General features: G+C 55.7%; 1 protein-coding gene across 6 annotated transcripts in view; it reads left to right on the top strand.

Annotated features, from left to right (window-relative positions):
* HNF4A (hepatocyte nuclear factor 4 alpha) overlaps positions 1-11,625 on the top strand; it is a 55,989-nt gene that overhangs the window by 30,486 nt on the left and 13,878 nt on the right. For 2 of the 6 annotated variants that reach the window (XM_019458413.2, XM_019458410.2), the window contains exons 1-3: positions 1,775-2,022; positions 5,852-6,026; positions 7,159-7,253. In XM_019458413.2, coding sequence (XP_019313958.1) covers positions 1,908-2,022; positions 5,852-6,026; positions 7,159-7,253 — 385 coding nt within the window. In that variant the 5' untranslated portion in view covers positions 1,775-1,907. Of the gene's footprint in view, positions 1-1,772; positions 2,023-5,851; positions 6,027-7,158; positions 7,254-11,625 lie in introns of those variants that run through there. The other 4 variants (XM_019458414.2, XM_019458415.2, XM_019458412.2 and 1 more) reach the window with 3 other exon arrangements.

Genomic DNA, 11,625 nt, shown 5'->3' with positions numbered 1-11,625 from the left:
GCTGAAGTCTCCTTTGGCCCTTAACAAATGTCAAAGTGCAGATTGGGGGAAGGGGAGCTCTCTCTTCCTCCCTCTCTGGGGGGTCTTGACCAACGGACAAATGGGCCAAGATCTCCCCATTTTACAGATGGGGAAAATGAGGCCCCGAGGGAGCTGTGATTTGGACAAAGTCATCCGAACAGTGACAGAGATAGCTCCTAAACGGAGGTCTCCTGACACCAAATCCAGCCTCTCTTCTCCTCTAGAACCATGGCTTCCCCCCACAGCCCCGGTCATCTCAGGCCTGGGGAGACCTTGGAGGGGGGCAGAACTAGCCTACACAGGGCACAGAAAAGGCTTCTAACTGGAAGAATATGAGGGGGGTGCCTCTGCATGTCCTCACACACACACCGCCTCTCCCACTGATTTACCCACACATAAACTCCCCCACGTATGTACTCTCTGATTCACCCTTTCCTAATTCACCCACTCGTTCATTGATTCACTCTGTCACTACCTCACCTCCGCGCCCCTCCCTACTCGGCTATCGTTAATTCACCCACTGGTGCTCCGGCTGGCAGAGAGGACAGGCTCCCAGACTCCCAAATCTAGGCCCTTCTGCCCTCGCCTGCGCTTTCTACCTCCTTCATTGTGACCTCACCTCCCCGGCTAGGTGGGGAGCTCTTGACAGGGCCCGAGGAGAGGGCCGTGGGGCTGGAGGGAGAGACAAGAAAAGGGTGAACGCCTGCGGAAGGTTGGCAGGACCAGCTGCAGAATTTGCAGGGCCCCTTGTTCGGAAATCGTTAAGAATTTTGGCAACAGCAGAGCATGAAACCAAGCACAGGGACCTAACTGCTTGGGTGATTGGCTCACAGATGGCCCTTCTGGGGGAGGCGATGGGTGGAGAGAAGAGGGAGATAGGAAAGGGATGGGGCGGGGAAGACGGGACGGGCACTTGCTGGGTGCTGCCTTATGGTTGCCTGATACCATCTCATTTAATACTCAAGCCACCCTTTGAGGTCGATTATGCCTTTTACGGAGGAGGAAACTGAGGCTCCAAGAGGAGAATCATTTACCCAAAGTCCCGATTAGTAGGGGGTAGGCGCCTGAGTGTAATCCAGGTCTGCGGGGCTGCAAGCCTCGTCTCTGGCTGTCTAGAGGGGCGGGGGAAGGAACCAGGAGGAGGTGACGTCTGACCTGAGCAGCTGGTGCTATGGGGGCTAGTGGTGGCCATAGTGGGGTCATGGAGAGCAGGGTGGGGAACCAGGGGTGAATCCATGCTGCTCCCCAGGGAGATGGGAAACTGGAAGGGAGTTCCCAGGAGAGAAGACTGGTGTCTGGGCCCTGGGATTTAGGTTTTTAATTCATGTGCCACAAGGCAGCTCCATCTCAAGAGCATAGAAGGTAGAAGTCACTGATTTGGGAGGTTACTGAATTAGGGCATCTTGGAGGTGGGCTGCCAGTGTCTGAGCATATCAGTTAGAATGCCGGACTCGGGGTGACAGTGACTTGGGGGCATGGCTGAGTCAGGGGTCAAATGAGTGCCGGTGAGTTAGCGTGTCCATTTTACAGAAATCCATACCTGAATATCGGGGAGTTAGGGCCCCAGCTGTTGTAACAGCACCCTGGTGTCCACCAGGAGCCAACAAACAGCCAAATCCCTGCAGCCCCGCCCAGCCTCTCCTCCAGTGGGGGAGCCGATTAACCATTAACCCCCACCCCTCCCCGGCAGAGCCTCCACCCCTTCGCAGGGGCTAGGCCAAGACTCCCAGCAGATCCTCCCAGAGGACGGTTTGAAACGCAGGAAGGCAGAGGGGGCCCCTGGGAGGAGGCGGTGGGAGGGCGGAGGGCGGGGGCCAGGGCTCTGCCCGGAGCCTTCGGGGTGGGCATCCTGGGCAGGGCAAGCGGCTGAGGTGTGGAAGGGGAGGATGCGCCTCTCCAAAACCCTTGTCGACATGGACATGGCCGACTATAGTGCCGCGCTGGACCCAGCCTACACCACCCTGGAATTCGAGAATGTGCAGGTGTTGACGATGGGCAATGGTAGGTGGGGACAGGTGTACCCAGGCGTGCCACTGGGGGCGGGTATGCCCAGATACCGGAGCGTGTCTGTGGCACTCAACGCTGGGCCGGGGGGAGAATGACAGAAAATGGCAGGTTGGGCCTATAGGCCAGTATGGGTGTCGCCAGGTGAAAAAAATGTGCCCGGGTACAGTGACCAGAGGCATTCTGGGTGCGGGAGGCCTGAGCGGGCAAGTCCCCAGCGAAAGTAGGCCCCGGGATTCCCGCCTGGCCCTTCTGGTCCCTGTTACCTCAAAACTAGGTCTGCTCAGAGCGTCACTGGAGAGTGAGGACATGACCGTGAGCTCCCCGTTGGCATCTGGCTCCAGTACTTGGGCCCAACTAGGCCCCTTCACGAACCCTTTGGGCATAGGTCCTGAGACATAGAAAGGTGTCTTCTGTCCCTGAAGATGCTGGATGGAGACACAACCGGGTGTCTTTGGGACTTTCCTGGGGTGAACGCCCCGCTTAGGAAAAAAAGGAGTTCTTAAGGGAAGTTTTGCTCAGTGAGATGCCAATCAGCAGTGAGTGCTGTGTGTGCTCATGACTTCCTCTTGGTGTGCATGCACCAGTTTCTGTGTAAGTGTGTTGGGTGGGGGTGTACCGTGTTGGCAAACACATTCCTTCGGGAATTCATTGGCGTATTTGTGCCCGTGCGTGCCTGTTCCATGTTGATTTCCACTTGTATTTGGTCATCGAGTGTGTCTGTGTCTGTTGATGTCTCTAGGGGCACATGTGTTTGTCTCGCTTATGTACATAGGCAGCAGTGAATGTATGTGCATGTGCCGCGGATGTGGATCTGTTCGTGTGCCCTGTGCTTTCTGGATGCGTGTCCTGTATGCACGTTCTGTCTTGTGGCCCTGTTTGTACCCACCTGTCTACAGGTGCTCGGTGCACATCCCTGTGCTGAGTGTCCATACTCTCTGGTAAACATGATTATGCAGACATGATATGCAGGGTTTTGATATTGCCATTTGCCAAAGGAGATTCACATCAGCCACATGTCTGTTTCTCTCTGAGCAGATCTTCTTGTCTGAGTGTGTTTCTCCTCAGGTTTGTATATCTGCTCCCATATCACCAAGAGCACATCTGAATCGGGTGGGAGGTTCTCCTCCGCAAGGAGGTAGGGGAAGGGAGGAGGCCTGGAAGCCAGGAAGCTTCTAGAGGGGAAGGGCCCTAGGCCAGCCCCAGAGGAGAGGTGGCTGGCAGGTGGCCGAGGTCAGCCTGCCACCTGCCTTCCTTCCATGGCTGTGCGGCTCCAGCAGAGGTCTGTAACGCGTGTGGTCACTTTGGCTCAGCCAGAAAGATGTGACTGCCCTGCCCATGGTCGGCCTCACCAGCTGCTCGTCTGCCCCTGCCATTCACTCACTGTGTGACCTTGGGCATATCATATCCCCTTTCTGGCCTCTCTATCTTCTGTAAAATGGGCTTAATCACCTCAGGTCTGCTGGCCAGCCGCCTTTTAGGAGTGTCCGCATAAGGGAATTGAGGAGACAACACACAGGAAATGGTAAACAAGAAGCTTCTGCACTAGGCAGAGTGTCGTGTGACCCTGCAGGGACATTGTGTGCTGTCACACTCCAGGCCACTGCCCAGCCCCAGACTACTCCCTGGGGCCAGCCCCATCACCCCTTCAGAGCCTACACCTCCCAGGAATCCTGTGCACTTGAGGCAGAGGCCACCACTGGGTGTCCCCCAGACAGAGCAGCCTCCAGCTCAGGAGCCAGAAGAATCTGGGCTCAGATACTACCATTGATCCTTCCCAACTATGTGAGCTCTGCAAGCCATTTTCCTCTATGAGCTTCTGTTTCCTCATCTGTCAAATGGGAATAAATAATGGCGCCTGCCTCTCAGAGGTAACCAGAGGATTAAATAAGACAAGGCACCCGGCGCTTAGCACTGGTAACTGATCCCGGCCCCACATGGGTCTTCTCAAGAACGTTCGGCATCTGTAAGAAAGGGCTGTGTTTCCTTATGACATTTGAAGGGGTCTGAGTGTTGGGATCCCATTTTAAATACATCCTGGGCTGGTGCCTCCAGGGCTCCATGGAAAGATCCCCAGCCGTCCCCCACCCCAGATTCAGAAGCAGCAGCAGCAGCAGCAGCAGGGTCGTTGTTTATCAGAGGCCTCAGCAGGCACCCCAACAACAGCAGCACTGGCCAGAGTCGTCCAGCACCCCCGGGGTGTAAATCTGCGTCCTCTACTTAACAACAGTGTGATCACCCTGGGCAAGTCACTTGTCCTTTCTGAGCCTTGGTGTGCTCGCCTGGAGAATGGGGCTATCAGCTGAACCCAGGGGTGAAGTGATACACCAGGCGGCACTCAGCCCCTTCTGCCCAGGATGTAGGAAGCCCTGCCCCCAGCCTCCACTGAAATGACCAGGAGTTGTGGGGGTCATATCTCCCCAGGGGTTGGGGGAGGTGAGGCTGAGGGAGAAAGGGCACCGACACGGCTTAACAATTATCCCCATCTCCGGGAATAATTCACCAAGTGGAGGGGGCTGTGCCCCCGGGCACCCTCAGGGGTCTAGGAGATGTTCAGCCAGGCGACAGCAAAGACGCAGCGGTGTCCTTTTATGCCCGGAGGTTGGACAACACCTGCTCCAGGAGTTTGATTTTGCAGGAGAGATTTTATTTCACAAATGCTGATGCAGTGCTTTTTATGTACCAAGCACGTCACATACATTGATTCACTGAATCCTCGTAGGAGTCTTAGCCGACGACACATGGCTAAGAAGTGGGCAAGCTGAGACTGAAGCTTGGCAGGAGGGCTACAGAGCGCGTGCTCTTGACTGCAGCGCGATGCCCCTCTCCGGTTCTCAGTGGGGTGTGCCCTGGGAACTCAAGGTCAGATTCAAGGTTTCTATGCAAACACGTGTGCGCGCCTGACTGTGTGGTGTACATATGCACGCGTTTTTCTGGGGAGATGGCCCATGGCATTTAGTATCTTCTCCAAGAGGTAGAAGATTTGCTTACAAAAATATGCTTCAGCTACTGAAATTAACAAAAAAAAAAAAAATTGGAAACAACCAGACCAGTCGAACCACCACCTGTTACAGTGAGGGAAACTGAGGCCCAGTACGACTTGAAGCGAGGAAAGGAATTTGTCCAAAGTCACAGGTGAGTTAGCAGCAGCAGCAGCAGTAGCACCCAGGACTCTAAGCACCCCATCCCCATCTTTGCCACCTGCCTCGTATCCCCCTTCTCAGATTTATAGAGATGCAGTAGATTTTGCCTCTGGGACAGGACATATTCTAGAGGTACCCAGATCCCTGCCACGACCCTCCCAGCAGGACAAATGGGCCACTGTCTTTGGTGCGTGTCTTCCTGTTCCCCGGGACAGTTGGCAAGGCGTGTGGGTACATTGAGAAATGAGGAACAGGACCTGAGCAGGGCCTGAGTAGATGCTACGGTGTGTTTGTCTCTTCCACAGCCCCCTCGGCCCCGTCAGTCACGGTCTGTAAGGGTCAGATGCATCGGAGCGGGTGGCCAGGTTTTCATTACTTCCCAGAGAAAGCTGGGCCCAGCTCTCTCCACCTTGGGGAGAAACAGGTCCTCACAAAGGACTCTGTGAAGTCAGTGTCACAACCATCCCTAAGTAATGATGCAAAACGGGCATTCCGCATGCCAAGGGACTTGCCCAAGGTCATTGGGGGAGTGGGAACCTCGGTCTGAATGAGGCTGAAGCCCCGGGGGGAGACCCCCACGACGCTCATATTGGTTTCTGAAGCTAAACCACCAGGGGTGCAGGGCCTCTGGGACGTGAATTTCTGTCCCTCCTGAGCTCTCACTCTTGTCTCCTCTGGTGCAGACACATCCCCATCAGAAGGTGCCAACCTCAACGCACCCAACAGCCTGGGTGTCAGCGCCCTGTGCGCCATCTGTGGGGACCGGGCCACAGGGAAACACTACGGTGCCTCCAGCTGTGACGGTTGCAAGGGCTTCTTCCGGAGGAGTGTGAGAAAGAACCACATGTACTCCTGCAGGTGAGGAGCCCCTGCTTGGAGCCTTGATTTCTCTAGCTGGAAAGTGGGTCCACTTGAGCTAATGATGTTCCCCAGTTTGTCTACTCCCGGACTAGGTCCCAGGAACAACCTCCTTCTGAGGACTTAAAGCTTCTTCTGGTTTCTTAGGCTTTGGGGACCCAAATGGGAACATCCATTCTAGGAACCTCATTTACTGAGCATAAAGCTACCAGCTGCCCTTTACTGAGCACTTACTATATGCCAGACAAACTGAATCTTTGCATGTATTTAACTGGCCCCGCAAGCCCATTGTTACTTTTCTTATTTAGCAAATGAGGATCCATGAGGCTTGGGATCAAGCCCACTGTGAAGCCTCAGAGGATGGGGCCCATCCCTCAACCCGATGCTTTTCCTGGGGCAAATAGGGGATTGGCCCCAGGCCTTTCCATATACCCCAAGGGCTTCCCAAAGCCTTCCTCGGGATCCTGCCTTCAAAAGCATCTCCCGTGATGAGAAACAACAATAATAAAATAGTGGCATTCGGTTATGAGTATTTGGCATATGCTGACGCTGTGCCAAGCCCCGTCCACATATTATCTTATTTCTACCTGTCAACACCCCTCTGACATGGTGACTATTATTCTTCCCATTTTATAGATGAGGAAGCTGTGGCTTGGAGAGGGCCAGGAACTTGTCCAAGGTCATCCAGCTTGAATGAATGGCAGAGCCCAGGATGATACTCAGGGCTCCACCCATAACCCCTGTGGGGCACTGCCTCTGTTTATGTCCCCTCCAGAGAGTCACTTATGTGAACCAAGTATTGACTCTGAACCATAACCAGGAGCCTGCTATGGGCTCTATCACATTCTGTGATAGCAGTGCCCTGGTATTCAAGGGGCTAGAGTTTCCAAACTCAGTTCTACCACCAGGTCGAGCGATCCTGGGCTACAGGTCACCTCTCTGAGCCTCAGTTTCCCCATGTTCAGCCGGTCAGGGTTGGATTCTCAGGGAGTCCCAGGGCCTTTCTCGTGGTTCACACAGCTCCTGTGATGGAGGCGAGGAGGCTGGGAGTCAACAGGTGGCCAGGGTTCTAGTTCAGTCCTGGGATGGGAGGGCCGTCCCTTCTCCATCCAACCATCCAAGCCCTCTTCAGATTTAGTCGGCAGTGCGTGGTGGACAAAGACAAGAGGAACCAGTGCCGCTACTGCAGGCTCAAGAAGTGCTTCCGGGCTGGCATGAAGAAGGAAGGTGAGCCTCGGCCCTCCCCCTTCCACCCCACCACCCCACCCACACCCGCAGTCCTGGACAGTCATTTACAACTGCGGCCACACTTTATGACTCGGCGACAGGCTCCAGGGTGAATGGCTAATGGCTGAGAGGAGGGAGGGCCTGGCAATCTGACCACAGGGAGGGGCTGGGCTTGGTCTTGAGAAAGATTGGAAGAGATAAACTCGCACTCTGGGGCGCTCAGGTTCCCAGCCGTCACCACCCGTACCTGCCTCACCGCCACGGGAAGCCCATTTGGGCGTTTTCTCTTAATATACTCTTTCGAACAGGAAGAGAGCAGAGAATGACCTTACACACGTCCACGTATCCACCATGCAGACTCAGCAAATGTGGACAGCGTGGGGTGGGAAGTGGGGGCTTTCTTCCTGAGCTTCCGGTCCCAGGGACAGGTGCACCCGTTCCTTAGTTTTCAGTGTTGAGTATCAGGTGGCCCAAAGTTTTCATGTTTTAGGGAGTGGGAATGAGGTGTCAGACTTGACCTGGGTGGAGGCAGAGGGGAAGACCAGAGCACATTTATTAAGGTCTTTCCAGGCCTCCTGCCACCAGCAGATGCCAGTCACTGGGCTGGGCTTTTCCACGAGTGATGACGTGGCACCCTAGGTGGCCGGGGAATTGTCAGTCCCCCTCTTCCTGGAGGAGGGAACCGACGCCCAGAGTGGTTCAGCAACTTGCCTAAGGCCACACAGCTTGTCAGTGCAAGATCCGAGGTTTGCACCCAGTGCTCCAGACTAGAGTTCAGTGCTGTCTCGTGGTCCCTCAACGCTGCCTCCTTTATGACCTCCAGACCTCAGGAACATTTAAAATGTTGGCAGCCTGAGCTCAGGAAGCAAAAATCCTTTAACTTCTTCATCTCCTTCTCCCCTCCACTCCCCTCCCCCAGCTCGGGCACCAGACCTTCACCCCTAGCCTACAGCCATGTGGCACACCCAGCCCCCCGTCCGGTCCTGTATGACACCCCCCGACACACCGCACCCCAGGGTAGGAAGCTGGGACCAGCCTGCCCAAGCCGACTTCGCCCATGCGAAGGGAGGGCACCCCTCCCCGTCTCTGCCTCGGAGCCCCTGTTCTCCCCGACCCCTCCCTAGGACGTATGTCTGCATGCCACCCCTGAGGGGACTTGCTCATGAGTCCTGTTAGGGAGTTGGGCCTGCTGACCCCTATGAAGCAGTGGGTGGTTCCCAAGGTCCCCTCCTGTTGCCAACTCTACCATGGTAGCTCCCAGATCTGGGAGGGGTCGGGGACTCTCAGATGGGAGGGCCTTTTTCAAAGGTCGACACCCCCCACCTCCCCCTACCCAGTTCTCAGTGAGGTCGAGTCTCTCTCCTCCGAGTTGGGTACCACATTGTGGAGTGAGGAATGTGAGAGGCGGGACTGTGGCATGTGGATGAGCGGCTGGAGGCAAGGACAAGCCTGAGAACTGCAATCTAGGGGCCTCGTGGTCTATGGTTCTCACAGCCGGTGGTTTTACTCCCCAACAGCCTAAGGTTTCAAGTTCGAGAGCGTGGATGTCTCATGGTAAAGTTTCAGGCCTTGTGACAGGCAGGCAGCAGAAGGATCGACAGCCTTCCTGGGCCGTATGTGGCCTGGTGCCTGCATGTGTTCAGTCTTCATATGTGTCTCTTGCTAAAACTCCAGAGGCGTTGGCATGGGTGTCACTTCAGGGACATTCCTTCTGGACTCTGGTTTTCCCATCCATAAAGTGAGGAAGGTGATACTGGTGCCTTCCAGCTCTGTGAGTCCAGCTACACACTCACTGATGTACCACTCCCCATGGGGACATGTGTGTTTGTTCCCTGGTCCTCCCCTTGAGCTGCCAAGGAGACAGCAGACCCGTGTCCTGGCTCCTGGAAGGGGAAGGGGAGCTCCAGGCCGTTCTGCCTTGGCGTAACCTTGAAAATAGCCAGTGCTTCATGGCTCAGGGAAGGCAGCTTTATGCCAGGAGGATGGGAAGATTGGCTGATGGCAGGTGAGTGTCGGCCTGTAGATGTTGACGCTTATTTGCACGCCTTGGTCAACCGGAAGATCATGATGCATGCAGTAGCTTGGTTGCTTCGAGACTAGGCCAGGGCAGAAAAGTAGTCAGTTGCTGTCACCGTCAAGCTCTGGGAAGAAAGAGGATTACCAGGTCTACCCAAGTCTGCTAGTCCCAACGCCCCTTGTCAGCCTGCTGGGAAGTCCTCAAAGCCAAGAGAGATTCTCAGTGGAAGCCTCCGTGATCCAGAGACTTGGGACAAGTTGTCATTTCTCTTCTTTGATGGCCTTAGGATTCAGGAATTGAAACCCAAAAGTGGTGATGACAGGAAAGCATTTGCTGCAAACACAGGATTTACGGACTGGCCGGGCGTATACAAGGGCGTCAAATCTACCCCCTCCCTACTTTACAGATGGGGAAATTCAAGCCAGACAGGTGACATGATTGGGTGGGGTCAGGACTAGAACTTGGGTTCCCCTGAGCTGGGCAGACACCAAGCTCCCTGGATGGACATTGGGAGGCTCAGCCTGGAGGCATCTTCTCTGGTCTAGGTTCCTGAAACTTCCTCTTGACCACAGGGAAGGGCTCCAAATCCCACAGGCCTGTGAGTCTTGGCCAGAGGATATTCCATGGTGGCCAGAAGTGGGTTCCCTTGAAGGGAAGAAGACTCTGGGGAGAAAGCTGGGGGTCAGTGGGCCCAACAGAGGTCTTGAATTCTCTCCTATAACCTGAGACAACACCTACCTGGGTCTTGACTGGCAGACCCGGGACAAATGCCCAGCTCCTGGACGGAAGCCCACTCAGGAAGCTGGGCCAAGGGTGGGTGCAGCAGGTACAGGTTGGTGGTGGGCCGGGGTGGTCTGATGGGTCTTTCCTCAGAACCCCAGCCCAGCCCCCCATGGGCCCTGTCCAGGGGTTCTCTGGGAAGACAGGCTCATCCTCCTCTCTGCCTCTGGCCGGGTCGGTTAATATTCAATAGAAGTTACATTAGGTCCCCGACCCTGCTAATACTGAGCAAACATTTGGAAAACATCATTCCGTGACTGAGCTCTCGCTGGGCACTGATAACACCAGCTAACCTTGAGGAGCCCAATCCGCAGCTGCTGACAGCGGCCCTTTTATTGGGCCCGCCTCCACTCGGCGCCCTGGTGGGTGCGGGAGCTGGCAGCCATGGGAGGGGTGTCGGCGGCGGGCAGGGCCACCACGTGTGCAGGGGAGCAGTCCCCGGAGCCGGTCCTCTCCCGGGAGGTGGGTCGCAGGAGAGATTTCTTACCTGGGACCTCGGTCATACCCCACCCACTCCGGGGCTCCGTTCAGACTCTTTGATTTTCATTCTCCGACTTCAAGACTGTGTGAAATCGAGAGGAAGCTGGATGGCTGCAATGTGGGGGTCCCACAGAGAGAGAGGGCATTGGGCCCAACTGGGAACCAAAACTTGTTGCATTCACCTGACAAACACGTACTGAGCACCCACTGTGCACCAAGCTGCGTTCTAGTCACTGGGGCTACGGCAGCGAACAGGACCATAGTGCTAGCGTTCTGGAGCTTTCCTTCCCATCGAGGGACAGAGAGTAAAGAATGAACAAAGGATTCTACAATAAGGGCCCCAAAGAAAAGTGAAGCAGTGTAAATAAAGGGCAGAGCATGAGGGAGGGATGCCACGTCGGGCAGGATGGTCAGAGAGGGTGTCTCTGAGAAGGTGACGTTGGCACAGAACCAGGTGAGAAGTCAAGAGGCTAAGCTGGGGGGTGGGGTCAGAATCCTTGGCAGAGGTGCTGAGCGAGAGCGGGTGGAGTGGGACCCGAGAAGAGGGGCCACGGTAGGGGTTGTGGCTTCACTCCACGTGGGCCGGGGAGTCACTGGTTTTGAGCAGTGGGGGATCGTGACTGAGTTCAGTGTTAGCGGATCCCCTCGTCTTCTGCGAGGTGCCCAGACGGTCAAGGCGAGGCCAAAAGCAAAGAGACCAGGGAGGAGAGCCTGAGCTGCTTGAGGGAAGACATAGCAGGGTCCAGACTGGAGCGGGGGGCGGGGGAGGGGGCACGCGTGGACTCTGTGGGGATTCCGGACAGCACGTGGGCGTGAGCAGAGGCGGCCCGTGAAATAAAGAGAGGACTCCCAGGCTGGGAGAGGAAGAATAAACTAGCCTATTCCTGACATGGGCAAGACTGAAGAGGAGCGGGTCTGGGAGGGAAAAAGTTTATAGATGGGGAAACCGAGGCCCCAAGAGAGGACTTGATTTCTACCAGCACACAGAGTAAGTGGCAAATTCCAGACAGCCACCCAGGTCTCCGGCCGCCTCGTGCTCCCTCCTGCCAGCTTCAGCAAAGCCTCGTTCCACAGTGAGGCCTCTTGGACTCTAGG

This window comes from Panthera pardus, unplaced genomic scaffold (assembly GCF_024362965.1).
Source record: "Panthera pardus isolate Hobbes unplaced genomic scaffold, ASM2436296v1 HiC_scaffold_25, whole genome shotgun sequence".
Taxonomy (NCBI): domain Eukaryota; kingdom Metazoa; phylum Chordata; class Mammalia; order Carnivora; family Felidae; genus Panthera; species Panthera pardus.
The sequence above is the reverse complement of the archived record's forward strand: the minus strand, read 5'-3'. Positions and strand labels throughout refer to the sequence as shown.